This window comes from Peromyscus eremicus, chromosome 8a, assembly GCF_949786415.1.
Source record: "Peromyscus eremicus chromosome 8a, PerEre_H2_v1, whole genome shotgun sequence".
Classification (NCBI taxonomy): domain Eukaryota; kingdom Metazoa; phylum Chordata; class Mammalia; order Rodentia; family Cricetidae; genus Peromyscus; species Peromyscus eremicus.
In genome coordinates this window covers 70,709,766-70,737,352 of record NC_081423.1, presented here as the reverse complement: position 1 = coordinate 70,737,352, position 27,587 = coordinate 70,709,766, and the positions used below count along the sequence as shown (strand labels likewise).

At 55.7% G+C, this 27,587-nt stretch overlaps 1 protein-coding gene across 1 annotated transcript; it reads right to left on the bottom strand.

The window, feature by feature from the left end:
• On the bottom strand, nt 1-27,587 carry Tspoap1 (TSPO associated protein 1). Its single transcript, XM_059271477.1, has 32 exons — nt 26,360-27,587; nt 25,594-25,701; nt 25,230-25,358; nt 24,500-24,679; nt 23,768-23,953; nt 22,439-22,516; nt 22,268-22,351; nt 21,954-22,043; nt 21,673-21,795; nt 21,303-21,407; nt 19,458-19,508; nt 18,347-18,367; nt 17,465-17,669; nt 16,797-16,969; nt 15,569-15,684; nt 15,176-15,285; nt 10,457-11,290; nt 10,141-10,292; nt 9,469-9,834; nt 9,145-9,384; nt 8,491-8,679; nt 7,119-7,964; nt 6,425-6,524; nt 6,176-6,327; nt 5,408-5,576; nt 4,619-4,690; nt 4,213-4,242; nt 3,934-4,037; nt 3,774-3,845; nt 3,448-3,552; nt 2,777-2,838; nt 1-1,163 (listed from the first exon to the last, which is right to left on the bottom strand). The coding sequence occupies exons 1-31, from the start codon at nt 26,684-26,686 to the stop codon at nt 2,809-2,811; spliced, it is 5,547 nt and encodes a 1,848-aa protein (XP_059127460.1). The 5' UTR covers nt 26,687-27,587; the 3' UTR covers nt 1-1,163; nt 2,777-2,808.

The following is a 27,587-nucleotide window of genomic DNA, read 5'->3' as shown; positions in this document are numbered from 1 at the left end:
TTTTGTGAAAATAGACTTTATTATAATAAAATGTCTTTTTAAACAAAGCCCCCACCATCCCACATCCCTGGAGACCAGGGTAGGGTTGGGGGTCCAATCAAACATCTCCCACCACAGCAAAGGAAACATGCAAAGAGACTCGCCCAGACAAGGGATGAAGGATGGGATGGCTAGAGTTGGGGTGGAGAAACGCCACCCACTCTGAACACGGGACGTATGAAAATAGCTGCATAAATCTGTCCTTTCCCTCAGCCCCTGGACCCCAACAGGGACTGGAAGAAAATGATGATGCAAAAGAGAAGTTGAATCCAATGAGCAAAATAAGGCAAACCCAACTCCTGCTCTCTGGCCCCTGGTCCCCTGGGTTTGGGGGATGGGATGACACAGAGGCCAGGTGGCCTGGGCAGGGAGGGGGTGGAGCACTATGGGGCGGGGTCAGGCCCGCTTTGGCATGGCCTTTCTCCTCCCCTGACCTGTGTGGTGAAGCGGACGGAGGAGCTGGACTGAGGCACTGAGTATGTACATATATACATGGCTCTGCCCCCTGCCCCAGGGGACACTCCAGTGCAAACGTTCCTTCAGGGGAGGGAAGACAGGGGGAAGACAGCCAGAGCCATTATTAGAGGGGCCCATCTTGGAAGCAGGGAAGCCAAGGAAGGGCCAGCAGAGCGTGATGGGAAAGCAGGAATAGATAGGTAGGAGGGCAGACTGGGAAATCCAGAGGTTCGGGTCCAGTCCTGATCTAACAGTGCTTGGTGCTTGGTTACTTACTCTGTGACTCAGCTCCCTCCTGGAAGAGTCTATCTAAAGGACTCCTCACTGAGGATGCATGGAGCCCCACCCTCGCCAGGTCCCCCCGGATCCCTCTGAGTGCCAGTGTTTGCTCAGAGAATAGGAGTCCTGGACTGGCTGGGCTTCCTTGTCCAGCCACACAGTTGATCTGGGGCTTCCAGGGGCCACTTCGGCCTGCGGGGCCGAGGACAGCTTCACTCTTTTCTGGAGCCCAGCTTTTTGAGGAGTTCCCTTCCTTTGGAGAGGAGACCGTGCTTCTTCTCAGCTATGCCCTGTGGCTCTCCCAGTTTGGTCCTGGAGGGACTTCCAGAGCTGAGGCCATAGTGACAGCTACGGGGCACCGGAGGCCCCTGGATGGTGCTTCCAGGGTCCTGGAACATAAGAAAGAGGGTGAGACCAGGGCTGGCTCCCCCTACCATGCTTTTGCTCCTTCGTTCTTCTGTCACAGACCTGGCCACTGTCCCAGACACACATACACACACACACACACACACACACACACACACACACACACGAGACACACACAGATGCACATACATAGACACATAGACACACATACACATATATATACAGACACTGACACACACGGACACACAACATGGAGGTAAGGGAGATGGTGATGAGAGCCCTGCTTAAGGAAGGAAGTCTCATGGGACTCTGCTTTGTCACTGGCCCTGGGTGTACCCCTCTCCTTCCTGGGGTCTCACTGTAAGTACCAAGCTGACCTCCACTTCCCACATGTCATCTCTCCGCCCGGGAAGGAAGAGCCAGGGCAAAGACATTTAGAGGGGCACCTGCGGCACTTCACAGACAAAAAGGAGGAGCATCCCCGTCAAGGCAGTGGACACGGTGCCCCAGGGGTCTCCACGGAGAGAGAGACTGAGACTCTACCCTCAATGGCCGCTGAGGGGATCTCAGGCAGCCCTCCCTGAGCTCCTCCTGGCCAACCCTCCTCCCTGCTCCTTGCACAATGCTGAGGTGCTCCTCCTGTCTCAAGCCCACCAGGCAGAGCTCTTTGGTGACCTAAGGCCAGGGAATCGGGCAAACAGGGTAATCACCATAATCACCGGGAAGCTACTCCCAGCTGGACCTCACCTGGACCTGGGCACAGCTCTTGCCAAACTGCATTTCCTCTCTTCTCTCCCTCCAGCCCCCAATGCTGCCAAGAGCCTGGCAAGCTGCTGGCCAAAACCAACCACAGAGCCCAGACCAGAGGCGCGAGGGGCCGGGTGCGCAACCAAACCTGTCTCGGCTGCCACCACTGCGGCCCTGAGGGAGTTGGCAGAGGGACAAAGGACAGCCGCAGACGGAGTCTCTGCCCAGGCCTAGAAGTCAATACATTTACAGCCCAGGCTCACGGCCACTGAGAAGTCCAAGCCTTTCCCAGGAGGGAGAGGTGGCTGGGGAAACACGAAGAGGGGTTCACTGACCCCAGAGAATAGCTTGAGGATGCCTACAGACCTCAACTGTACAAGCTACCCCTTTTATCCTCTAAGCAGAGAAACTTAAGCAACAGGAATAAAAGCACATGTCTGATAGTCTAACCGTTCGAATCCCAGAGGATCAGGGTAGGAAGACTATTATTACTGGTGACATTACTGTGTCACCTCCCTGTCACCAATAATAATTGCCAATATTATAATACCGCAGCCATACAGTATCATAGTACCACTGAGTCACATCACGAAGGTCACATAATGTTCTGTAAGCTGCATGCTACAGAATGTGAGGAGTCAGCTCAGGCACGATGTCATCTATTAAGATGACATGCCATCCTATGACAGCTAGCTGGCACTGCCCAGGGTAAGGGCAAGGTAGGGGGAGCGGAGATCCTACACCCACATGTGGCTCATGGCAAGATCTCCCTCCCCCATTCCTGGAAGAAAGTGGAAAAGCCAAGTCAACTCTGTTTGAGACAAAGTGTAATTACGGTGAGGTGGGGATGGAGGTTACACGAGACACGTGAGACAGTCCCCCCACTTACATGTTGCTCTCTCTACCAATATCTATCTCCATCTAGCACTGGTCTCTTCTCCTCCTCGTTCTCTGAGAACAGGGCACAAAGACAGGAGATGGGGTTACCAACAGACCGGCACGCTCTCTGTCAGTCACCAAGTGGCCCAGGGACCTGGTGGCTCCTGCTTGACCCAGCCTTTGCGTTCGTGGCTACTGCACGGGGTTTCTGGTTGGAGCTTGGTCTCTTGGTGACCTTCCTGCTCTCTGGGATACTTAATTGTATCCCACCCAGCCCAAGGAGAGGCACGTAAGGAGAACCCAGAAAGCTGGGCCTTGCAGGCCAACTGGCTTCAAAAGGCACCTTGGAGGCAGGAGGACCTAGCAGGGTGGGAACATCCTAATGACTGGCTACTGGCAGGGGTCCTTTTCCATGGGGCTCCTCACTTACATTGGCCCCTGGGTATCATCAGCTGGGTCAGATGGCCTGGGAATCAGCGTCTCTGCCATCACTGGTCTGCAGACCGGGGCATATACTAGGTAAGGCTGACCTAGTAGAACCCTATTCTGCTGGGACACACATGGTGTTCCTCTGTGTCATGAACTCAGCCTCTGAGAATCTCCCGCCATAGCATCCCAGTCCCAGAACACCCAGCAGGGTAGAGATGAAATGCTTAGTTGGTAGCCCAGCTCCTCACTGACCTGACTCTCGGCTTGGGATGTCCCAGACTCTAGGCCACCTGCCTCGGGCCCGGGGCCCTCCAGGAAGTTGGATGGAACCAGGCCCCTTTGTCCATTCAGCTCCCCCTGAGGAGGAGATGCCGATGAGATTGAGACAGGATAAGGTACCATCCCTGTCCCCTTGACCCTGAGACCCTGGGGAACAGCCTAAGGGCCAGTGTCCCCACAAGTAACCCAGCTCATCTCTCCGGCCTTCTGCCAGGATCTCTCGCCCTAATGCCTGCCCAGCAGGTGAACCGGAGTATAATGGAGTATAATACACCTTCCTTCCCCCACAAGGATCTTACATAGTAGAACCCATCGTCATCCATGTTCCCAAACACAGTAATGACATCTCCTGCCCTGAAGGGCAGCTCTGCCTGTGGAGAGAGCAAGAAGCAGATGTCAGACCTGGAAAGGTCTCGTTACTCCACTCCCCATCTCCGGGCATCATATGAAGGTCCTCACCTCCACATCCATGTTGGGAGAGTTCTCCCGGGGGTTGTAGTCAAACGCAGCCACCATAGGTCGGGAAGTTTTCAGAACAGCAGAATGGAGCAGCTTAGGGGGACCTGTAGAGAGGGGGGAAAAGTTGCTCCTGAACCCCTCCACATACTGGCCTCAACACGGAAGCCCCGTGGCCACCACCCCGAGTCCCCCACCCCTCCACTGTCATCATTCCTGACAAGTGGGGCCTCCCCAGCCCGTCCCTTTCCCCAGACACCCTGCCCAGAAACGGCTCCTCACCTGGACAGGGCTGTGGGCCTTCCAGCTCCGCTGTGGAGAGAATGTGTCTCTGAGTCCTGCCTGCCTGCCTTTCCCTCTTTGTCCCGGGCTGGGATGGGGGTGGAGGGGGCAGACAGGATGCTCACCCTCCCATGAGGGACACAGGAGGAGAAATACTTAGAATATCATCTCTTTGGTTCAGTACTGAACTGAGACCCAGAGCCAGTAAGCAACATGCTTCAGTGTGCACAGAACTTACAGACAAAGACCCCGCTGGAGGTGTGTGTGTGTGTGTGGGGGATCTGCTTCAATCCCTTTATCTGCTCAAATTCCTACAGGTGTCTCTTCAGAGAGCCACGCACCGCCACCCCATCACCCATCCACACAAGTGGTCACAGGTACCGCAAGGTGTCGGTCAGGGTCTTACCTTTCTTAGACCGGCGAGGCTTGGGGGGAGGCCCGGTCATATGGGCTGAGGAGTATACAGAAGGACCATTCCCTGATTGAGGAAGACAGATAGATCTAAGAGAGAAACTGAGGCAAGAGTGGAGGAATAGGCCAGCCTAGAGGCTTTTCCCAGGGTTCCAGGTCTTTGTTTTCTTTTCCTTTTTTTTTTTTTTTTTTCTGGAGCTGAGGACCGAACCCAGGGCCTTGTGCTTGCTAGGCAAGCGCTCTACCACTGAGCTAAATCCCCAACCCTGTTGTTTTCTTTTGTAGTGCTGGGAACCAGATGCAGGACCTTGCGCACTAGGCAAGAGCTCTAAGCAAGGCCCCTGGCCTCTGAGATTTCTGACCTTGCTCCTTTCTTCCATTATTTTATTTTATTTTATTTTATTTTATTTTATTTTATTTTATTTTATTTTATTATTTTATTTTATTATTTTATTTTATTTTATTTTATTTTATTTTATATTTTATTTTATTTTATTTTATTTTATTTATATTTCATAGTGAGCTCATTTAAGGCCTGTACCTTACATCTGCAGTAAGAGCCAGGCTGACCCTCAGGACCTAAGTTACATCTTTGCAATCTCTTCAACACGCCGTACCCCGGGGCCGCCTGCAGGAAGGTGGGAGGCAGAGGCAGGCAGGCCAGGCTTGAGTGGCTCTACTCAACTCAGGACAAATGAGGCACCTGGAGCCACCCCCAGACGTGTGAATCTCTTAGGATGGGCCTGGGTTCAAACCAAGGGTGAGGGGCAGCGACAGGTCATACCAGAGGCCTCGGTGAGAACATCTGGGGGCAAGAAACCCCGCTGGAGCAGCTGCTGTCTCCCCGCCACACTGTCCACAGCCACCTCGGCCACCATGTTGCAGGGGATGTAACCTATGCGGCCTCCACTTTCACCCCGGTAGAAACCGTCCGAGTCTTTGTCTCCAAACACCTGGAAGCAAAGACCGGTGGTCTCAATACTAGTTCTACCCACTCCTTGCACCCAAGCCCTGGGTCCTGGCAGCACCCCACTAGGAACTGCAGGAGAATTCTGTCTTCTGAAGACTGGGGCAGAGGAGAGGAGAAACAGGAAAAACTCGGAACTAAGAGGAATTTGAGAAAAATCACCTCTTCTGTACCCGCCTCCCCCCACCCCCAATCTGCTGTCTATATGGTCTTTGCCTCAGAGCACCCCAGACTGGATTTCTCCAGTGCCAGAGAAAAGCAAAAAGCCTCCCATCAACACTTGAAAGCATAATAAAAATGCTAATATTAACAAGCAAATAGTCCCACTGCCGACCGCGTGGCAGGAAGAAGTGCCACGTGTACCTTGAATCATTCACTCTACAGGCAACTCCGGGAGGCAATAGAGACCATTCCCATTCTACCAGAGAGGAAACTGAGGCCCAGGGAGGTTCTACACGGGGCGAAGTGGAAGAAGCAGGGTCCGAATTGCATCACCCAGCTCTAGAAATTACGTTCTCTGACCCTCCCCCAGCCCTATGCAAGAGGAGTTGGGGGAAGACAATACGTGGGCTAGAGTTGGTTCACCTTGAGGATCTGGCCCTCCCTGAAGGGAAGCTCCTCTTCTCCAGCGTCAGGGTTGGGTGACATTGATACAGGGTCATAGTCAAACAGAGCCACAAAGACCCGCACAGGCAGGTTCTGATGAGCTGGTTGCTCTGGAGGGCTCCTCGGAGGGGCTGTGGAGGGTTGGGAACAGAGCGGTGACTCAGTGAGCTCCATCCAAGGTGCAGAGAGGCTCCCTTGGACCTGGCCCAGCCGCTATGAGGTGCTCACCCGGCTCGGCGGTACCAGGCCTAGGCACCCGGGCCCCTCTCCTCTGGGGTCCTCTCCGCCCAGAGTTGTCCTTCCCTCGGGACTCCCCAGATTCTGTGGCCTGCAAAGAGAGGGCAGCAGAGGGCAGAGGTGACACACCATCCCCGCGGTGGCCCACGTGCCCCGGCTCTGGCCCCGGCGTCAGCGTAAGCAGCACAGCAGAACAGGAGCACAGCATTCCTCTCCAGGGACCTGGCCCAGCCTCGCTGAGCACCAGACACCCCCACAGTGGGAGGGCAGGCAGGAGGCCCCAGCTCCCCAATAGATGAGTGCAGAAGAGGGGGCCTGGGGGGGCCGAGGAGAATGCGAGAGGACAGTCTCCCATTGGCATCAGGGCTGGTGACTCTCTGGATATGGCATCACGGTCAAGTGTCCTGAAGACATAACTAGCTACTCGGAGGAAAGGGCCACCCTGCCCAAGGCGGCACGTGGTGGCCAATAGTAACAGAATATTGTGCATCCCAGTTCCGTTCAGCAGAAGCAGAGAGCAGTGGAATGTAGGTGGGGGGAGACAGGTGAGGGAGCCCAGAGGCCCAGCCCCACCTCTGCTGATGGAGGTGGCAGCGTGGAATGGGAGTGGCTGGTGGGCAGCAAGCAGAGCCACCAGGCAGCAGCAGGCAGAGGGGGCCGCCCAAGGCGGGAAGTGGGCACAGACCCGAGAGGGTGGCTCCTTGGTTCTGCCAGCAGCACAGCGGCCTCTCCGCTCTGGTTCCCCTTTCTCCCAGGCTGGGAGTCGCAGGTAGGGGTTGGACCCTGAATTGACCTTCAGAGGTCCCCTTGACCTTCCTACAGCTGCTGTGCCCCAGGACTCCCCATCTGTGGGGTAGCAGGAGCTAGTGATGCCAATACCCCCGCTTCCCGCCTCCTGCTCATCCTCAGAATCATACTCAATGCTGATCTCCAAACACTTTGGAGAGAGGCAGCTGACCAAGCTGGATTCTGGAGCAGGGCCGCGGGGACACCTCCGGGAAAGACCCGGTCGCCCTCTCCCACCCGCCTCCTGTCCGACCCTGACGCCCTCGATCACAGGGAGGCTGCCCCTCTCCCGTGGCGGGCCTGGCCGTGCAGGGGTCTGGGGGCCGCCGTTGCCAAGGAGACGGCTGCAATGTTCTCGGGGATCCTGAGGTCGCTTGCGGTTTGGGGGCTTCTCGGGGGAGCCACTTCCTCTCCTCCGGCTGTTCCCACCGACTACGCCCAGCACATCCTCCAGGTGCTCCCTGGCCCCGGAGGGCTCAGGAGACAAGGGACACAGGCCAGGTCCCTGGGGCTGACTGCTGTCACAGTCCAGCCCTAGCAATACAAGTTCGGGCTGGCTAGGGTCTTGGGAAGAGCTGCCAGGCTCTGATTTCTCCTGCCCTTCCTCCTCCTCCTCCTCTTCCTCCTCTTCCTCCTCGGGGATGCTGAACAGCTTCTTCCTGCAGAGCTGCTGGACAGGCAGCTCCAAGATCTGCTCCAAGATCTCCTCCTCGCTGTCAGTCTCACAAAGGGGGTCGGGCTGGGGCTGGGAGTGGGGAGAAGAGAGCAGCGAGAAGTCCACCAGGAAGACAAGAGGTCCGGGGCCTTTGCCCTCAAGTGAGGACATGGGATTGGGGCCACACACCCAGCCCTCCCTCAGCTGCCTGCCAAGAGGAAAGAATCAGAGGGACAGTGGCTGGACCAAAGTCACACACATGTCTGGGCTGAACCGAGGAGGACATCGGTCCCTGTCGGGCAGGAGCACAAGGGAGCGAGCCGGGAGGGTCAGGTAGAGAATTCTCCATCCCCTCCCCGGAGCCTCCTAGCACAAGGCTCTGAGAAGGCTTCCCAGGGCTAGGGTGCAACATGTGGGAGACTGGGGGTGGGGAGAGAGTATGGAAAGTGCCCCATCCCGCTCTGCCAGCAGGGCAGAGGCCCCGAGGTTCTTCACATCCACTCTTTAGGATGGGACCCAGGCCACACGCCTCGACTTGCTGGAGCAGCTGCCATGGGATTTGGTGGCCCATGGAGCCTCGGGTCTTGGGCCCACCGGCTCCTCCCCACCCCATTACCTTGGCTCCATTCTCCCTGACGCTGTTGCCAGCAACCTGCTTCTGGGGGGAACAAGGCCTGGAACCCAGTTCCTCTTCCTCTTCTTCCTCCTCTTCCTCTTCCTCCTGGATGTCTGATAAGTCTGAGTTACGGCCGTGATCTACAAGGGAATTCACCAGACGAACTCCAAGCTCTGACATGTCTTCTTTCTAGCAAAGGCAAGACAGGTGCTTATGGCTGGGATCCCAGTACTCTGAAGGGTAAGGGAGGAGGGTGATGGTCCACCTCAGATACAGAGTGGGTTCAGGCCGGGCCGGGCTACAGAATGAGCCCTTGTCTCAAAATAGGAATGCCAAATTAAAAGAGGAGAGGTAAGAAGGAAAGACAGGAAGGGTTCTAGGCAGGGTCAGCACCAGCCAGAATCAGAAAGGATCCCTTAGCAGAGGAGGAGAGAGCTGTGGCCAAAACGCGCAATGGTAGGGATGGAAGGTAACGGGGGAGACTCAAACAGGTGATGAAATGATATATATCAAGGTGATGAAATGATATATATCAGAGAAGCGGACATGCCACGCAAAGGTATTGGAGCCAGGCCAGGGCAGAGGACAGGCAGAGGGGGCTGGCGAAGTGTAGGGAGATGTCTTGACTCTACACAGCATGCCTCCCACCCCTACCTCAGCTCTGAGTTTCAGCTCCGAGCCCAGATCTCCTCCATGGCAGGCCTCAGTACTCGGCGCCTTCTGGGTTGGCTCTCCTTGGGTGGAGCAAGGCATGGGGCCAGTCTCTCCTGAAGTCCACTCTACTTCCTGCTTAGCCAGGGAGGGAGCCAGAGGGCCGGGGCCTTCTCGTCCTGGGGTTGGCTCAGTAGCCCTCTTCTCCTCCGAGGTGCCCTGGACAGCTGCCCCAGACTCTTCCTGGAATGGATGGCGTCGAGCATGAGCCCAGGCTCCAACCCTTCCTTCAGTGTGCACCTGCTTCCCACCCAACAGGTGACGTACCTGAGAGCAGGGGGCTGGGGGCTCCTCCTGGGATGCTTCGGACACCTCCATGGGAAGGCTCGCAGGGGAGTCTTGACTTCCAGGGCGGGCAGGATGCCGGAGGGGAAAGCTGGGATCCCCAAGTCCTGGGGAGACTGAAGCAAGGGCTGTTCTGGCCTCTGGACTTGGTCGTGGTGAGAGACAGGACATCCTGGCTGGCTGGCAGGCAGGAGCCAGGGCTGGGGCGACAGGGGCCGGGATGGAGTCAGTGGACTCGCCATGGGGTGACGTAGTGCGCACAGTCACCTCATGGCAGGCCTGCAGAAGCTGCAGCTGGGACACCTCCACCAGCACACTGCCTGCTGTGGGGGAAGCCACCTCCATAATCTACAGGGAAGAGAGAAAGCAGGGAAGAGAGGCTAGGGGAGCCCAGCGTGAGGTCAGGATGGCTGGCTACTGGCGTTCTGCCGGCGTTTTCCCAAGCCCTCTTCTTAGTTCTCCTGACCACGTGGCTTCAGAGCAGAAGCCATCCAATCCTCCATGGGTTGCCAAGACCCACGCTCTCCACCAGTTTACGACACGGTGCCCAAAGGCCAGGGGCTGTGCGTCCCTGCCAGGCCAGGAAGACAGGCTTCTGGAAGGACCCACACGCTGCCCCTTGACTTTAAGCAGCTGGAGTCCCCCAAGCCATACCTTCTGCCCATCAGCATAGATGGTGTAGCCTGTGACCCGGACACCGTTGGAGGTACCAGCAGCGTCAATGGTGACAGGGAGCCAGCTGATCATCAAGATTCCAGGAGAGGGCCCTGGTTCAACCTGCACATCCAGTGGGGCATCAGGTAGACCTGGGAGATGTGGGGCACAAGAAAAAGCAACGTAGGGCTCTCCCCGACAGAGATGGTAGCCGCGTCTCTGAGAAAGCAGACAAAGTCAGTCTCCCCTGCCATGAGCACTCACGCCGCCTGGCTCTCCTGGGTTTGGGGGGACATCATTGTCCACACCGACATACCTGCCGGAAGTGTGGTGAACTGCAAGGTGGCACCTCGCTGCTGCTCTGGTCTCTCCCAGCCTGGTTCCCAAGGCCCCTGCGATGGGATCTGAGCCTCCACTCGGGCCTGATAGAGCGTGCCAGGCCGCAGGTGACAAAAGGTTGCCCAGTAGGTGCTGGGGCGAGCGGGTGGACACTCTTCTCCGTTGAGGTAGATGGCATGGGCCAAGTTGCTGTTCCCCGGTACCCAGGTGATCTCAGCAGTTGTGGCTGTCAACCGATGGATCCGTAGCTGGCTGGGTACCACCCCAGCCCCAGTACCCACAGCCAGGCAACAGCGCAAAGGGTCTGAGCTGCCCCTGCTGGTTAGGGCCTGGACAGACACATGGAGGGGCCCAGCTCGCAGGTCCATATTTTCAAGAACAGCCTTGGGGGGCACCCCGGGCCCCAAGGCCTGACGAAGTTCCCCGTTGACAAAGATATGGAAGCCACGTAGATCTACTCTCTCAGGAGGCAACTCCCAGGCCAGCACCACACTGTGGGCTAACTGCTTGAGGACCGTGAGATGGCGGGGGTAAGGCACAGCCAGAGACTCGCCCAGTCCCTCTGGCGGGGGGCTCAGACTGAGTTCATCTCCTGCAGCCTCCTCCTCTGGTCTGGGCTGGCTACGTCCCCCGCTGCTCTGGCCCCCACTACTGCAGCCTCCCCCGCCTCCACTCAGGAAACTGAGTTCAGGGCCCGAGCTGTGCGACAGATCAGCCAGCTCCCGGGGGAGGGAGGTCAGGAGGTCGTCATCAGACACACGCTCTACAAAATTGGAGGGGACCAGGCCCCTTCGGCCATCCATGAGCTCCCCTGGCAGAGGGAGGGCAGGAAAAGGCGGGGGGAGGGTGGGGACAGACAAAGAAGCAGAGAAAAGCTCATCTGGTAATGCATTTTCTCAATGGCTGCTTCCTAAGTACCTGGTTCCAGTCAACCTTTACCTGTCGGTGATTTTAAGACCGAAGGGCAATCAAGATTTTAATTAGAGAACTACTATAGGCCTTTGTGAGTGTAATAACAGGGTTTTTGTCATAGAGGACAGCGCCTCTAAAATCTTAATGTGCATCTGAATCACCCACAGCTTTTTTGAAAAATGCAGATTCTTAGTAAGTCCACTCTGGGACATACTGAGTTTTGGTGTTTCTAATAAGCTCCCAGGTGTATACATGTATGAAATTGTCAAGGAATATATATATTAAGATCTGGGTACATCCACATCCTAAAGCAACGAATATCTAGGGAAAATGTCATGATGTCCACAATCATTTTAAACTAGCTTTTTGTTTCCTACCTACATATGGATCAAGCAAGCATGTCAGGGTGCAGACGACTGTAAAATCCAGGTGTAGACGTTCATCACACTGGCCTTTGATTTCTGTTTTGCTTTGTTCTCCTGTGATTTCGTGTTGCCCAGGTTAGCCTTGAACTCACTGTGTAGCCCAGGATGACCCTGAGCTTCTGATCCCCCTCCCTCCACCTCACAAATACTAGGATAACAAATGTGCACCATCCATGGTTTTACGCAGTGCTGGGAATTGAACCTGGGACTTTGCACTCGGTAGGCAGGTAGGTACTCTACCAAATGAACCACAACCCTAACACCTCTTGATGTAGTCGACATATTTAGAAACTTTCATATTAAAAATCTGGGGGGGGGTATATGCCTATAGTCTCAGCTCTCCGCATGTCAGAGGCAGGCAGATGGGAAGTAGGGGGGCAAGCCTGGATTACATGGTGGGAATCTTATCTCAAGCATGAGGGTGGCTCATCAGTTAAGAGTACTTTCTTGCTCTTGCAGAGGACTCAAGTTCAGTTCCCAGGACCCACATCAGTTTCAGAGACTGTGATGTCATCTTCAGGCTTCTACAGGTGTGCTCGCACACGCACCCACGCGCGCGCGCGCATACACACACACACACACACACACACACACACACACACACAGAAATTTTAAATGTCTTGGATCATAGGACCCCACCCCCAGATGCTGGAGGATAGGAAGCCCCTATCTCCAGTGATGCAGCCACTGGTGAGTTACTCATACACTAGCGGATGGCTTCATAGCCATGCTCACACGAGTGGACCTGGTTAAACACAGTGGGTCACAAAGTGAAAAGAAAAAGACGTGAAAGTGAGATGGAGCCTTGGTAGAAGGAAGGGGGGATTGGTAAGGGTATGCACAAAATGTATTGTATACATGTATGAAATTGTCAAGGAATAAATCTATATATGGATATAGATATAGATAGATAGATAGATTTTTTTTTTTTTTTAAAGATCTGAGTACACGTCTGTAATACAGCATGTGAGAAGTGGAGGCAGGAGGATCAGGAGTCCAAGGCCGCCCTGAGCTACACAACGGATTGGAGGCCAGCTTGGGCTACAGGAGACCCCATACCGGAAGGAAGGGAGGGAAGAGGGAAGACGTGTAACTGTAGTAGACTTTACACAGGCCTGCGGAATAGGGGATACCCACAAAAGAGGGGGGAAACCACCTCATCAAATAAGAAGTGACAGAGCCGAGCACTTGGGGGGCCTAGAAAGGGTCAGGAGCTCCAACCTTATGCCCAGGAGCACAGCGGGCATCAATCCAGGCAGTAACCAGTGTGCCTTTGTTATGCACGCCAGCCCCAAAGATGTGATGAATTTTAAAAACATTGTCGTGCATTTAAGGGACATCAAAAGAGAAGAAGCAGGGTACCTACATGGCATATAAAAGGGGAAGCCACTCTTGGGGAGCAGACCGTGGGTGGCTGGAGGGTCTCTCTGTGACAAAGCACAGAGCAGGCTGAGCGGCAGGGTGCCAGGGGGTGCCCCAGCAGTACCGCATGCCCCTCCCCTCTTAACTTTTCTGCTCGTATTAGAAAACAAAGGACACTTGAAGAAACAATAGGGATTCTCAGTAAGTTAATGTCGTAAGGACCATAGTACGTTGAATGGTGGCCCCCCAAAATATGGCCATGTTCCCCAATCGCTGGAACCTGAGAACTATTACTAATCTGGTAGTACTCCTATGTAGATATAACTAAGTAAATATCTTGATCCGACGTTATCTGGGTGGGCCCTAATCTAACGACAAGTATCCTTATAAGAGACACACAGGAGCGACAGGAGGAGGAGGCAATGTGACCCAGATGCAGAGACTGGAGTGACGTGGCTGCAAAAAGTGAGTCAGAGGCCAGCCTGGTCCACATAGTGAATTCTATGTTAGCCTAGGCTACACAGTGAGCCTCTGTCTCAAAATAAACACACACACAAACAAACATAGTCCTGGAGACTATGTAATTTAAAGTCCCGTAAACTAAGGTATAAGATTTGTTTGTGCTTTTGCTGTCCCCTTTAAAAAACTGGTACTGTGGACCTGGAGGGATGAATCAGTGGTTAGAGCATTTGCCGCATTCTGCTGGCTGCTTTTGCAGAGGACCCAGGTTTGGTTCCCAGCACCCACAGGATAGCTCACAACCACCTGTACCTCCAGCTCCAGGGGATCAGATGCCTTCTTCTGTTCTTCTCAGCGCATGTACAGACATGCAGATAGGCACATACACATAATAAAAAAGTCAAAATTTACATATATATGTGTGTATATATAATTTCTAGCATTTGTTCTCATTAAAACACATGACAGCCAGGTTTGGTGGCACAGGCCTGAAATCTCAGCTACTTAGGAGGCTGAGTCAGGAGGATTAAGGGTTCAAGGCCAGCCTGGATACAAACCAAGTTCAAGGCCAGTCTGGAAACCCTAGTGAGATCCTGGGTTAAAAAAGAAAAAGAGAGTTGGGCTTGTGCTCAGTGCTACAGTAACCTGCACACATGAGATCCTAGGTGCAAACCCCAGAAACAACAAATATCAAAACAAACAAACCAACAAAATTTGCGAAGACACCAATTAAGTACCAGTCTCCTGGAAGCCATTGGTCTAGCTCTCCAGCATCTACCCTTACGGGAAGTTTAGCCGTTTGGTGTACAAAGGCATGCATCAGCACCCCCAGAAGCTGCTCACAGGGCCCCGGGAAAGGAGCTAAGCAAGCTCTAAAGCTCTTGGGGTTCACTCCGATCTGACCCGTTTCCTAAATCTCCACACACAGCTGTGGGCTTTGCCGTGCTCCAAGCACACCTCCCCGATGTCGAAGGATGCGGCTCGGAGCACCAGCCAGGAGCACTCTGGAGGAGGCTCCTGCGGCCACTCACTCCTTCTGCAGGGTCTACCAGCGGCCCTAGTGTCAGTGACACATCTGCCTGCCGCATGCTGAGCCCTGTGGCTCCCTTCAGGACCTGGACAACTTCCCTGAAGCTCGGTCCTGCCCTGGCCCTGGCGCCTACCCACCACCTGCTCGGACCACGTGGGATCTGAATACGAACTCCTCCTCCTCGTATCTGACGGGAGTCCAGCACCCAGTGCAGACAGAGACCTAACTGCAATTGTCACCTGTGTTAAATAGTGCCATTCTCTGTTTATTAGCACAATTGATTTAGTCAAAGTATCCCGAGGCACTCTTCCTAGCATCTGGACTTGTTAGAGACCCTGGCCTTCTCCAGGCCAGTCATGTCTCTTTCCCTGCCAGCTGTCCCAAATCTCAGAGCAGCCCTTAGCTGAGTCTGAAAAGCTGGGGTGGCCGGAGTGTGCTGAGGAACAGGACTGGAAGGACAGAGGTCTTCAGGGACAGTAAAGCTGGGTGATTCCTACTACAGTCCTACCTTCAAAAAAGCCATCCTCATCCATGTCACCATAGATGTAGATATACTCGCCAGCTGTCAGTGGAAGCTCAGCCTCTGGATTCTCGTTGGGACCCTCGAGGGGGTTGTAGCTGTTGGGAGAACAGCAGAGGGGGAAGAACATGGTGGCTGACATCTCACCTCCATACTCAGCTTCACACGGTCACACATCAAGCCTTTCTGGAGATGTGGTTACTAGCGTAGCCAAGTAGAGCACTCATGGTACCCACCTTGGCTCAACTGTGCCGTAAGCACAGTGTTCAGCCAGGACCCTTGTACCACCCTCCACTGTGTCCAGGGGTCTCCATATTCATCCATACCTGTCCTCTGTGCACCCCAGTGCTAGGAGTAGCAGAGTGAGCAAGAAGGACCTACCTATAGCGTGCTAGGAAGACCTGGATCCTGGCTCCTCCTGAGGTGCCCTCCGGAGCTGCTGGGAGCAGGGAGACACTGTCTACCTCCAGCTCCTCCACCTCACTGGCTGTGTCCACCTGGAGCAGGAAGAAAGAGTTGGTTCCTCGCCAGGGTCTATGGTCCAAGGCCCAAAGCCAAAGACACTGCAGACAGAGTAGCTGGGACTTTGAGAAGGGAGCATAAAATATTATACTTCAAGGCCAGTGGCAACAAGGCCTGGCATCTTCTAAACCAGATTTGAGACAGAAGGTCTGTGACACACACAGCTGTCCTAATCTTGAGTGTGAGGACAACTTGGACCCTTCCCTGAGTCCTGGCTCCAGCCCAGGACTCGGGGAACCTGACTGGTGGCCAGGTCACAGGGGAGTAGGCTTCAGTGACAGTTTGGCTCCCTAAAGAAGAAGCTCAGCAAAGCATCTTAATTGTAAAGAGCTGGAAGCAAGCAGGAAGGGGGCCTGGAGACTCCCCCTGTTTTAGCCCTCTAACTGTATCTCCGGCTCCAACCCCACTGGAACTCAAGGGCAGAGCCACTGAGGCAAGCCCAAAGCCAGCACCATCATTCTATCCCACCAGGGGGCAGCAGAGGCCCAGGGCTGGGTTGTACCACTTTCTGAAACCCTGGTGAGTAGGCTTGCTCCTGGCCTGACACCTCCACTTCCCGGAGTTGGGAGGTGATCACAAGAGCTGTGAGTGGAGTTAGTAATGACTACAGCGGCCACGTGTTGGGCATCTCCTGGGTGGCCCTCGCTGAGACGTAACCCTCACAACAATCTTACAAGGCAATGTTTGTTATCCCCTTCCCCCCCGCCCCAGGAAATCAAAGCCTTGAGACACCATGAGTGACTTTCCTAAGATAAAGCTGGGATCTGAATCCAGGAACCCCGTGCTCTTCCTCACACAAGCGACTCCTTCCACTACAGTCGCTCTTATGAGCAGAGTCATTATGAGGATCAGGCGCCAAACTGTCTCCTCCATCCGGCCCAGGACTCTAGGGGCCTCCCTGGGCCCCAGAGAGGTGCGGCTGGGTAGGCAGGCCCTGGAGAGCAGGCTCCGCCTGAGTTCCTGCCCACAAGAGGAACCCTCAGGCCTTCTATGTCCCAGCTCGGGATCAGTGGCCACCTAACTCCTTCCACCTCTGGCCCTTCTCTAAGCCAACACCCAAGTCCAAAGTCCCTGGGCCAGCACTGACCTCTGGTGTGGGACATGACTTGGGGCTGTTGTGGATGGACTCCGAGCGAGACGAGTTGGAAAGAGACTCCACCTTCTTCGCCGTCCTTCGAGGGACTCCGGTAGGGGTAGCAAGAGCAGGCTCAGAAGATTTGGGGGTACAGCGTCCTGGGGAGCCCGGCGGGAGGTCAAGGTCTAAAGAGAAGATGCCAAGTGAGCTTGGGATCTGAGGTCTGAGGAGGGACTGGGGAAATAGGGGTACGGGCGTCTGGCCTTTATACCCAGATTTCCTAACAATAAGGGGAATGTCTGGGGGAGAAACTCACTGTGATTCATATCTATCTGAATCTTCGGAGCATTCATGAAGTGTATTGAGTTCTTCCTGCCTCATGGCTTAGGAAACTATCTCTTAAGAGGTTAAGCAACATGCTATCTCCAATTGGCTGGTAAGAGAAGAGAGCTAGGACCACCAGATCTGACTGACCTTCAGTTCTCGACTCTTCCTAAGACCCTGATACTGACGGGTAGGGCCCAAACCCCCGTTCGAGGCAGAACAGCGGCCTCAGATCTTGACTTCAATGAGGTATGTCTTTAACTTGCTGTGTGACTTTGGATGGCTGGCTGGCCTCTAATCTTGAACTCTAGCCTTGCACTATACAAAAACCCCAATGTCATTAGGGGAAAGCTTACCTTTGGGGCCGGACCCCTGGCAGGGCTGTGGGGTAGAGCAGCAGCAGTGGGGTGGAGGACGGTCCCCAAGGGCACTACAGCCCAGGGCGGAAGTAAGCAGGTCCAGGGGGCCTGGGTGCAGACGGAAGGCCTGGAGCTCCTGTGCCAGAAGGCTGAAGCGCTCGGTTTGGCTGCGGCACTGGCCCTCAAGTTCTCGAACCCGGGCCTACAACAAGACCCGTTGTGATTTACTGGACCTAGCAGAGCTGTACAGCGCCCGCCAGCTCCACATAGGCCCACATCAGACTTTAGTTTACACATATGTTCCCCACTCCCCCAGCCTGAGCACCAACCCAGGGCCCCGACTCTCAGACCCAGGCCGGCGCCACTCTTGCCTCAGAATACTTTATAGGCCAAAGGGACGACTTCCTAAGCCCAACAACAACAACAACTCCGGAATGTTCTTAGCTCTGGCCCTAGCTATTCTCCCATAGGCAGTGGCCCTGTCCTCAGAGAGGTCGGCAAGAAGTTCCATGGGAAACTAGGGATGTCTTTGGATAGAATGAGCCAATTTTCATGCCCTTTCCTCAATCACCAAGCAAGCTTCTAGATCAAGGGCTCTCCCACTGACATGTCATAAGGAACATGAGTCAGTGGGCGACGAACTTCCTCACGGTCTAAGACAACAGGAGGGAAGGCCCTGGGTCTGCCAAGCTCAGCTGCAGGTTTGAGATGAGGGGACAGCCCACGTGTCCTGTAAGCTCTCCAGAGATCTGTGGAGTTCAGGTCTGCCATCAGTGATGGCCCCTCTGTGGTATATCAGAGTTGGTCCCTGAGGGAAGAGAGATGAGGGGGCTGGGGAGCGGGGGACACCAGGAGGTGGAAGGCATAAGTAGACTGTACCTGCATGGAATCCAACGTAGACTGGCGGGGGAGGAAAGCACAGAGAAGTCAGAACATTTCCTTCTACGGGTCAATAACCCGGAGAGGGAGGGAAGCCAGGGGCCTCTGATGGATGGATACCACCCTGGCAGTGCCCTGGGCGGATGCAAGGATATGAAAAGGACATTTCAAAGTAAAAGCAGCCTCTGAGGTGAGGTGGGTGGCAGTGGGAGGACTACTGCCCAGACTCAGGAGCCCTGCCCGTGCGCCCCAGCCTAGAAATAGGCCAACACTAAAGGGGATTCGGCCCAGCCTCATTTCCGGTCCCTCCTTCTGCTATGTCCTGCTCCTATGCACCCCAAGACCCTATGCACCCCAAGGCCCTATGCACCCCAAGTCCTTATACACCCCAAGGCCCTATATACCCCAAAGCCCTATACACCCCAAAGCCCTATACACCACAAGGCCCTATACACCCCAAGTCCTTATACACCTCAAGGCCCTATATACCCCAAAGCCCTATATATCCCAAGGCCCTATACACCCCAAGACCTGATACACCCCAAGGCCCTATACACCCCAAGTCCTTATACACCCCAAGGCCCTATACACCCCAAGTCCTTATATACCCCAAAGCCCTATGCACCCCAAGGCCCTATACACCCCAAGACCTGATACACCCCAAGGCCCTATATACCCCAAGACCTGATACACCCCAAGGCCCTATACACCCAAGACCTGATACACCCCAAGGCCCTATACACCCCAAGTCCTTATATACCCCAAGGCCCTATGCATCCCAAGCCCTATGCACCCCAAGGCCCTATACACCCCAAGACCTGATACACCCCAAGGCCCTATACACCCCAAGACCTGATACACCCCAAGGCCCTATACACCCCAAGTCCTGATACACCCCAAGGCCCTATACACCCCAAGTCCTTATATACCCCAAGGCCCTATGCATCCCAAGCCCTATGCACCCCAAGGCCCTATACACCCCAAGTCCTTATACACCCCAAGGCCCTATGCACCCCAAGGCCCTATACACCCCAAGGCCCTATGCACCCCAAGGCCCTATACACCCCAAGGCCCTATATACCCCAAGTCCTTATACACCCCAAGGCCCTACCTCCAGTAACTGCACAGCTCCTTCATGTTCCCGCCTGGCTTCTGCCTGCGCCTGCAAACAGGAAGACACGCTGGAGGGGAGGGGGATGCTCAACAGGACCAGGTGGAGAGTGAGGTGTGAGGGAGGAAGAGGATGAGGGGCTGGAAAGACAAGGGGGACGAAGAGTAGGAAGGAAAGGAGAGAGGGTCTGGGGAGCAGGAGGCCAGAGGGTCCCTCCCACCCGGAGCTCTGCCTTAAACAGGAAGGTGGGAGGGCCGAGAAGAGGTGGGGCCAGCTGCGGTCTCTCTCCCTGGACACCCACCCTTCTGGTGGGTGGACCCTACCCTACCTATCGGTGGCTCTTTCTGACCCTCTTCTCTGCCCCCTGTCTTCTATCCCTTGGAATGTCAAGGCGCCCCTGGACACAGGCCTCTCTGCAGTCTTCTGGGCATTGGTGACCCCCAACACCTCCAAGGGCAGCCACCTAATAGCTCCAGACTCATGCCCAGTCGTCTGGGATGTGTCCATTTAAATGTTTTATCATACCCCCTCAAACTTCCCAAAAACAGAACTTGAAACTCAAGCAAGGTGCCCTGTCTCCCAGAGTCATTGCTCTGTCCGGGCGAGTTTTTGTCAACTTGAAAGAGAGACTCTCAACTGAAGGATTGCCTTGACCAGATCGGTCTGTGGGCACGCCCATGAGGCACTGTCTTAACTGCTAACTGACGGAGGAGGACTGAGCCCACGGTGGGCGGCAGCATTCCTAGGCAGGTGGCCTTGGGCTGTATAAGAGAGCTGGCTTACACCGGGCGGTGGTGGCGCACGCCTTTAATCCCAGCACTCGGGAGGCAGAGCCAGGCGGATCTCTGTGAGTTCGAGGCCAGCCTGGTCTACAGAGTGAGATCCAGGACAGGCACCAAAACTACACAGAGAAACCCTGTCCCAGAAAAAAAAAAAAAAAGAAAGAAAGAAAGCTAGCTTGGGGCCAGGTGTGGTGGCGCACACCTTTAACCCCAGCATTCCAGAGACAGTGCCAAGAGGATCTTTGTAAATGTGAGGCTATCCTGATTTAGAGCATTCTGGGCCAGCCAGGGTAATATAGTAAGGCCATATTTAAAAAAAAAAAAAAAAAAAAAAAAAAAAGGAAGAAAGAAAGAAAAAGCTAATTGAGTATAAGACATTGAGAGATCCAGTAAGGAGTGCTCCTCCACAGTTCCTGCCTGGACTCCTGCTCTCAGTGGTGAACTATAACCTGGAAGTGTAAACCGAAATGAACTCTTTCCTCCTCCCCTAACTTGCTTTTGGTTATGACGTGTATCACAGCAACAGAATGGACTCGTCTGCCTTCACCCTTCACGTGCTGAGGGTGGGGACGGGATGAAAAGCCTCCTTCTCCCCAGGGTTCAAACAGACAAGGAGCGGCACAGAAGTGTCCTTGCAATTTTATCCCCAGACTGTATTTCCAGTCCACTCACTTTTTGTCTCCACTGTACTTCCACCTCCTAGACTCCTGCCACAGCCCTGACATCTTATCACCTGCTGGATGTCGCTCCTCGTACCCATCCCGCCAGCCTGACCTTGTGACATTATGAGTTGAATCATGTCACTCTCCTGCACAGAATCAATCTTACTTTTCTACCTTTTGTTTTCTAAAACAGGGTCACACTACATCACCCACTCTGGCCCCAAATTTCAGGATCTGCTGGCTGGTCCATTGACTGGTCCGGAACCCATATTTCATTCCCCGCTGTCTCCCCAACGCTTAGCATACAGTAGCGGGTAGGCCAAACATGCTTGTTGGATGAGTGAGCGCACAGCTGGGGTTCAGCCGCCCAATGTGCCCCCTGCCCCGGCTCCTGCCCCCACCTTCTGCAGCCTCTGGACCTCCTCCTGCTTCTCCTGCAGGCTGAGCCTAGCCTGCTCATGCTCCACCTCCAGCTGCTGCCGCCTCTGGGCCACCTCCCGCATGTGCTGAAACACAAGACCGTGGGTCAAGGTCGGAGCTTCCCACTCTACCATGTCCACAGAAGACGCAAGACCGGGGAACCTCAACTACCATCTGCTCCACAGGCCCTCTGTCACAAAGAAAACCAAGGCTGGAAGTGACCAAGGGCTGGTGGCCCCAGAACCCCCTCAGGCCCTGATGCTACACACACACACACACACACACACACACACACACACACACACACACACACGGCTTGTCCCACCTTCTCCACCTACACAAGCCTCTCACCTTCAGCACCTGCTCCAGGCTCTCCAGCTTGCTTTGCAGGCCCTGGCTTTTGCGAAGGGCTGAGTCCCTCTCCTGCTTCACTCCCCGGAGCTGTCCCTTCAGCTCTGCATTCTCCCACTCCACCTGGAGAGGGGCCACGGGGTGGGGGTGGGCATGTGTGAGCTTTGTCCCGCCTGCAACTTGCCCAAAGGGGAACAGCTCCCTTCAAACTACACCCCAAGAAGAGGCCTTCGGGCCTCACTGGGGCGCAACTCTCTCCAGGGACAGGGCAGAAACTGTACCTGCTCCTTCTCTGCGGCTCTCCCACTGAGCCGGGAATTCTCTTCCACCAGGAGGGCATTCTCATTCTGGGCTGCTCTCAGTTGTAGTTCCTGTGGGCCGAGGTCAGACAAGCTCTGAGGAAAGGGCCCTCTCACATGAAGGACCCTGCCCTCCCGGGCAAGGCCTCCCATGGAAACCTGCAGTGGCCAGGAAAGGAAAGCTTAAGGACAAGAGGAAAGTGGTGTTCCTAAGGATGGGAGGATGCAAGAGGAGCTGAGGGAGCCGGCCTGGGAGAAAGAAGGGAGCTGGTTCCTGGGCGGCCTTGGGAGCTTACCAGTTCCTCACATCGCCTCTGTTTTTTCCGGGCTTCCTGCTCCAGGCTCTCACATTTCTTTCGCTTCTTGCTGAGCTCTGACTCCTGTGGGGGTCAGAACCAAGGTCTTCTCATGGGGAAAGGTAGAGCTGCCCACAGTGGGCTGCCTCCAGCCCTCAACCTAGGACTTACCAGCTGCTGCACCCTTTGCTGTTTCTCTGGTTCCCCTAGGACCACCTGTGGGCTGTCCACATCATCCTGGTGTATGGCCTGCGAATACCCAGGGGAAGGGACATGGTACCAGAGAACAGCCTGGCCCCGGCCAGCCTACCTATGGGAAGATCTCACCTCATAACCAGGTCAGCGATGACATCTGGGCCTATGGGTGAGGGGTGCTGTCTGCCCACCCCTCCCAATATCTCCAGCTGACATGGAAGGATAAAGGTTGCAACCCTGTATCTATGAGCCATAGTGCTTTGAGATCCCAGGCCCCACGTGTGCCCTGGGAGATGGGTCCTTTATCCAGGCCAAAGCTTTTCCCTTTTTAGCTTTCAGCAGCTCCCTGCTCTGCACTCAATAACTGTCCTGGGTGTCCTTCCGTGACTAGCAGAGAATTAGGAGTCTGCTTGGATCCCCAGAGAGATATCTATATGTGGTGTTCCTAGAGCTGGGCTTCTGGGTCATCCTGTCTGAGCTTGGCCTAGAGTAGTGTAAACCTAGCCAGACCTCCTTGGCTTCCCCCAAGCCCACCCTCATCAGCTTCCCATTTATTCCTGAGAACTTTGGAGGACAGGTCTTGATGGGAGGTACATCTTCCTCCATAGATCAGATTGAGGGGCAGAGTCTGAGCAAGCACCATCACCCCTTCCTGAAACCCCACCCCGCGAGGTTTATGTTACTATCAGATCCCTCCTCTCCCCCCGGCCCCCAGGCTTCTTCCCTGGAGGCTAATCTAAACGCTGCCCACCCAGGATGATGGATAGGAGCCAGGCCTCTAGATTCCGCGGCGGGGGGTGTCCAGGCCCTCTGGACTGGAGCTGCCTAGCCCCGGCTCAATGAAGGTCGCCCATACCTGGAACTTTGTCGTATGCACCGCCCCCCAGGGTAACCCCGGCCAGACCTGGCCCCTGGGCGGACGCTGAAGGGGGCGTCCCCTCTCTACCGCAGCTGCGGGAGGAGGCGGCGCGGGCTGGGCCCCGGGCGGCTGCCAGGGCAACCAGGGATTTGCGGCCGGGCCGTACCACTAGCGACACGGCAGGGGCGGCCAGGCTGGCCCCGTGGGGCACAGGCCTGCGGAGGGAGGAACCCCGAAACCCCCAGGGGTAGGGCGCGGTGCAGGTACGAGCGCGGGAGTCTTCGACAAGTCCCCGCTCCCTAGTCGGGAAGGCTCCCTAGACCCTGGGAGAGCGTGCATGTCACCACGGGGGTCCCCCTCTGAGCATCGTGCAGGGGGAGATCCCCGGATTGCCCCGACCCCGCATCTGAGCACACTCACACACCTGCCCATGCGCAGGCGCTCACCTCTCCCGGGGCCCCCGGGGCCGGCGCCCCTACTCTGGAGAGAGCAGTGGGACCCGGGGACCCGGCTGGCCGGAGCGGCTCCCGCTGGTTGCGCAGGGCGATCTGCCTCTGCAGCCGCAGCACCTCCCGTTGGGACTCGCGTAGCAATCGGTCGAAGTCCCGCACATGCAGCCACTGGGGACCTTCCTGGGGTGGGGCGACCAGGAACCGAGTCAGACGCAACCCCTGCCTGGCCCCTGATCATCTCCACCTCTCCACCATACTGGATCGGTTCGGATGCGCGGGAAAGTGCGCAGCTTCCCATGCGTATATGGTTGGTCATATAAGCATGAGTATGCAGCCACATGCCTCCCCTGGCTCGTGGGCAGACATTCACAGCAGCTCGTTCACTGGGCGCTCGCAGTGGGCCTGCACTGTGCTAAATGCTTGTGTGAACACTCCTTCACGCAAGTGTGAACTATGTGTGGATTCCTACAGTCAGATCCACTGGCACACAGCTTCAGGCTTGGAGCACAGAAATGTCCAGGTCTGGGACTCACGGCTCCACCCCCTTCCATTCAGTCGCCTTCTCCCCTCTCCCACCTGGGCCGTTGCCAGGGGAACCTACTCCCCAGCAGCCGCCACCTCTCCGTTTCATTTGCATCTCATTAACATCTGGTCCACAGCCCACACTCTAAGCAGATATCCTTGTGTAGGATCGAGCAGGAAGAGAAACCCAGGCCCCCTTCGCACCTTGCCCACCAGAGTAAGTCTGGCCTGCAGCTCCCTGCACTCCCGCTGCAAGGCAGCAATCTGTTTGTCCTTGGCTAGCAGCGCACTGGCTGTCTCACTGAGGTCCCGGGCTCGCTGGCGGGCCAGGGCCTTACGACACAACTCCAAACCGGATCCAGGTCGGGGCACAGGGGCACTCACCTAGCCAGAGGAGGGGTAAAGGCATCTGAGGGTGGTCATCTGAGGGCTGGAAGCACACCTCCCACTCCTCATCTCCCAGGGGAAGAATTAGGAGGAAACCCAGTCTGGGGCCTCAGAAGAACCGTATCCTCAATGAACCCCATCCTGGATCCCCAAGCAGGATCGAAAGCGTTAACTCTACATCACATCGTAGTTTAGGCTCAGAGGACACTGTTAATTCAGGGCTGCCACTAGGATGGGACTTCTCCCTGCCCCCAGTCCAGCTCCACACCCCAGATGAGCTCAGCAGGAGGCTGCAAACAGCTCCAGCACGTGTTAAGCCAGAATTCTGCTCCCTGACTGCTCAGGAGCCTCCCCCATGCACCCCTTTCCCCTGACAGCTCCAGACACCTCCAACCTCAATCCAGGCCAGCATTTGTCCTGCTTACACAGCCGCTGGACTCCTGCTTTCCTGGGTAATAAGTCTGTGACACCCAAGCCCACTCCCTGTGGCCCAGCCTTGGTTCTCTTCCCAAGTCACCCAAGCCTCTACCCGGCAGTCTGTCCTCACCACCCTCATGTTCGTCTCCTGCAGCTTCTGGGCCCTCTCCTCCAGGCGCTTGGCAATGACCGCCAGCTCCGCGTTCTTCCGCTTGAGCCTCCGCACCTTCTCCTCCGTCTCGGGGAAGCTGCTTTTTCTCTGACAAGGGGGGTCAGCCAGAATTGGACTGTGTGGGGAGCACCCCACAGACCCATTACTACTCCCCAGGCCCTAGGCTAGAGCCTGGGCACACAGTGAGATCCTCGGCGGTGCTAAGCAAGGGTCTTCCGGGTGTGGGGTACATGATGATGTCGCCCTTGGGTACCTCCCTCCTTGAAGAGATGTTTATGGGGTGATCAGGGTCCCCAGAGGGACCCCACTCTCCAGGCCTCACCAGCATCTGGTTTTCCTCCTTCAGGATGGTACAGCGTTGCTGCAGCTCCCCTAGGGCCCTCAGCAGCTCCAGATTGGACCTGACCCCAAAGCCCACGTTCGACTTGGCCTGTCAAATGGGGAAGGACTGGTACAGTGCCTCAGAAACCTATTCAACCTAGCCAGGGTCCTCCGTGTGAAATAGCTCCCCTCCTCTTATGTCCCAGGCCTTTAGAGAAGGGTACTGCCGGGACCTAAAGAGAAGGAGCATCCAGTTCTCCATGCCTTCAGTGGCAGCCCTGCACCACCACACACCATTCTGGGGGCATTTCCTGCTGTTCCTCTGCCCTTGCCATTCTGCCCATATCCTCCTGGGTAATGCCAGATCAGACCCCTTCCCCATTCCTCTCGACATCCTGGGTCCATGAAGTCCCCTGCCCCCCTCTAAAGTCCCGCTTCCTCCATCCTCTTCAGTAGATCACTTACACCCACCCACACTATGATCTTCCTTGACTCAGCCCAGCACTGAGCCCACCTCCATACCCCCAACATCCCCAAGACCCCCCAAAACAGACAGGCTCATGGAGGAGGAGACCTAACATAATCAGAGAGACGCACGCACACACACACACACCAAGGGGCAGGGCCAGAGGGACACAGAATGAAGCCGCTGAGATTCCCAGGAAGCAAGGACAGATGATCACATAGACCAACTCACAGACAGAGACAGGCAGTGGGGCTACAGGTTATGGCTGGCCAATCTTGCAGCCCTCCTTAGCCTCCCTTACCTTACAAGCCTGTGTTTCCTCATCCTCTAGCCCGGAGCAGCTGTGCCCAGGGCTCTCTGCTTGCTGTCGCAGCTTGGGCAGCCCAGTCTCGGTTCCTTCAGGGTCAGTGTTCCCTACAGGCCCAGGGCTCAGGGCTCCCTCCGGCTCGGAGCTCTCTTCAGACCTCAGTCCTCTAACCTGCAGAGTTGTCCGAGTAACCGCCACGCTCGGAGCTGCATCTCCAGGTTTGAACCCCTGGCCCTGAGTCCAGCACTGCCAGGCCGGTAGTGCCCATGGCTCCATGGCTCCGGGGTCTCCAAGCTGTGGAAGGGTTGTCAGTTGCTCCATGGTTTCCACAAGGGTCCCCAGAATCTGGACCTGGGGACATCACCCAGCCAAGTGGGGAGACTGACAAGGGTCATGCCAGGCTAGACCCTTCTCCCTGTAAGCTTTTGGCTTCACCGAGGCTCCATCAGAGAGAGGTTGGCTGAGCTCTTCCCACCCAAGAAGGAGGCTTCAGAAGGTCTCAGGGTTGCCAGACGGGAGCTGGGGGGAATGTCAGGTATGTTTACTCATGGCTCTGCGAGTATAAGAGTGTGTGGGGAAGCAAAGGTGTCTCCTGTGGAGGGGAGCGAGGGTGTGCAGAGGCCACCACCAGCAAAGCCCAGCGGAAGGTATGTGTATGCGCGTGTCCAGGTCTGTCCCTGCAGGTCAATGATGTCTCATATGTGTTTGGAGGATGGGTACCCCCACTTGTGTGTGTGTTGAGGAGGATGGTGCTATGTGTCCCTGTCTGTGCCTATTTCGGAGTTACCAGTGGTTCCTGCGTGGGGTGGGGGCTGTCTGTATTGCAGGGCTGTGGCAGTGTATGATGCTGTCGCTCCCTGGTTCTATCTCAGTGTGCCAGTGCTGTAAAGCCCAGCGTATCTGTAGTGGTAGCTGTCTGTCAGTGTCTGGGAGTCTGGCCATCCATCATGACCCTCAGCCTGGATGGGGTCCTCAGGAGTTGCTGGGGGTGATCCCCAGTGGTCCAGGGTGGTCCTTTATCTCCAGCTTTTCTCTCCGCTGCCGCTGATCACTTGCTTGCTGGGTGGCTGGGCGGTCCTAAGGAGGCCTGGGTCGATGGGCTGCTTGCCTCATAGTCTCGGCCCCAGCTAGTCTCAGCTCGAGGGACTGCAGGGGTCCCTCACGGTTCCAGAGCTCCCCAAATGAGATGGTGGGCACGAAGGAGGGCTGAGCCTCAGAGTGG